Source organism: Fulmarus glacialis, unplaced genomic scaffold (assembly GCF_000690835.1).
Source record: "Fulmarus glacialis isolate BGI_N327 unplaced genomic scaffold, ASM69083v1 scaffold31079, whole genome shotgun sequence".
Taxonomy (NCBI): domain Eukaryota; kingdom Metazoa; phylum Chordata; class Aves; order Procellariiformes; family Procellariidae; genus Fulmarus; species Fulmarus glacialis.
The window spans coordinates 31,684-32,146 of NW_009231994.1; the positions used below are offsets into that span (position 1 = coordinate 31,684).

Consider the following 463-nt stretch of genomic DNA (forward strand, 5'->3'; position numbering starts at 1 on the left):
TCCTGGTGCTGCTCGGCTCATCTGCCAGCTCAGGGCAGGCTGGTACTGGGGGAGAGCATCGGCCGCCCGTATGCTGGGCAGAGCCCACCCCACCGTGCTTCGAGTAGAGCTTTATCCACGGCCATCAGCAGGCGTGCAGCCGATCTCCCTCTACAGCTGCCTGCGGACGGCTGCGGGTTATGCACCTTAACGCGAGCTGGGCTGCGGAGGAGCCTGCGGTGCCTCCCCCAGCTGCAGGCAGGAGCCGAGCAGAGCCCCTGGAGAAGCGTCCTCCCCCCCTGCAAGGCTGTGGGGACAGGTTTCCCCCCACCCCGGTACTCACTCTTCTGTGATCATGTCACCCTGGGGGTGCTTCATGTGCCGGGCGATCGCTGCATCCCCATCCAGCACGTAGAGCAGCTTGTCGGACTCGGTGAGTTTCTGAGCCGTCAGGTCCTTGTACTGCGCTAGCTGGCACGCCTTG

At 65.0% G+C, this 463-nt stretch overlaps 1 protein-coding gene across 1 annotated transcript in view; it reads right to left on the reverse strand.

Moving 5' to 3' along the window:
* PPL (periplakin) overlaps window positions 1-463 on the reverse strand; it is a gene marked incomplete at its 5' end in the record, with an annotated part of 17,085 nt that overhangs the window by 15,935 nt on the left and 687 nt on the right. Inside the window, one exon of the mRNA XM_009584758.1 lies at window positions 323-459. Within this exon, the coding sequence (XP_009583053.1) occupies window positions 323-459 (137 nt within the window). The remainder of the gene's footprint in view (window positions 1-322; window positions 460-463) is intronic.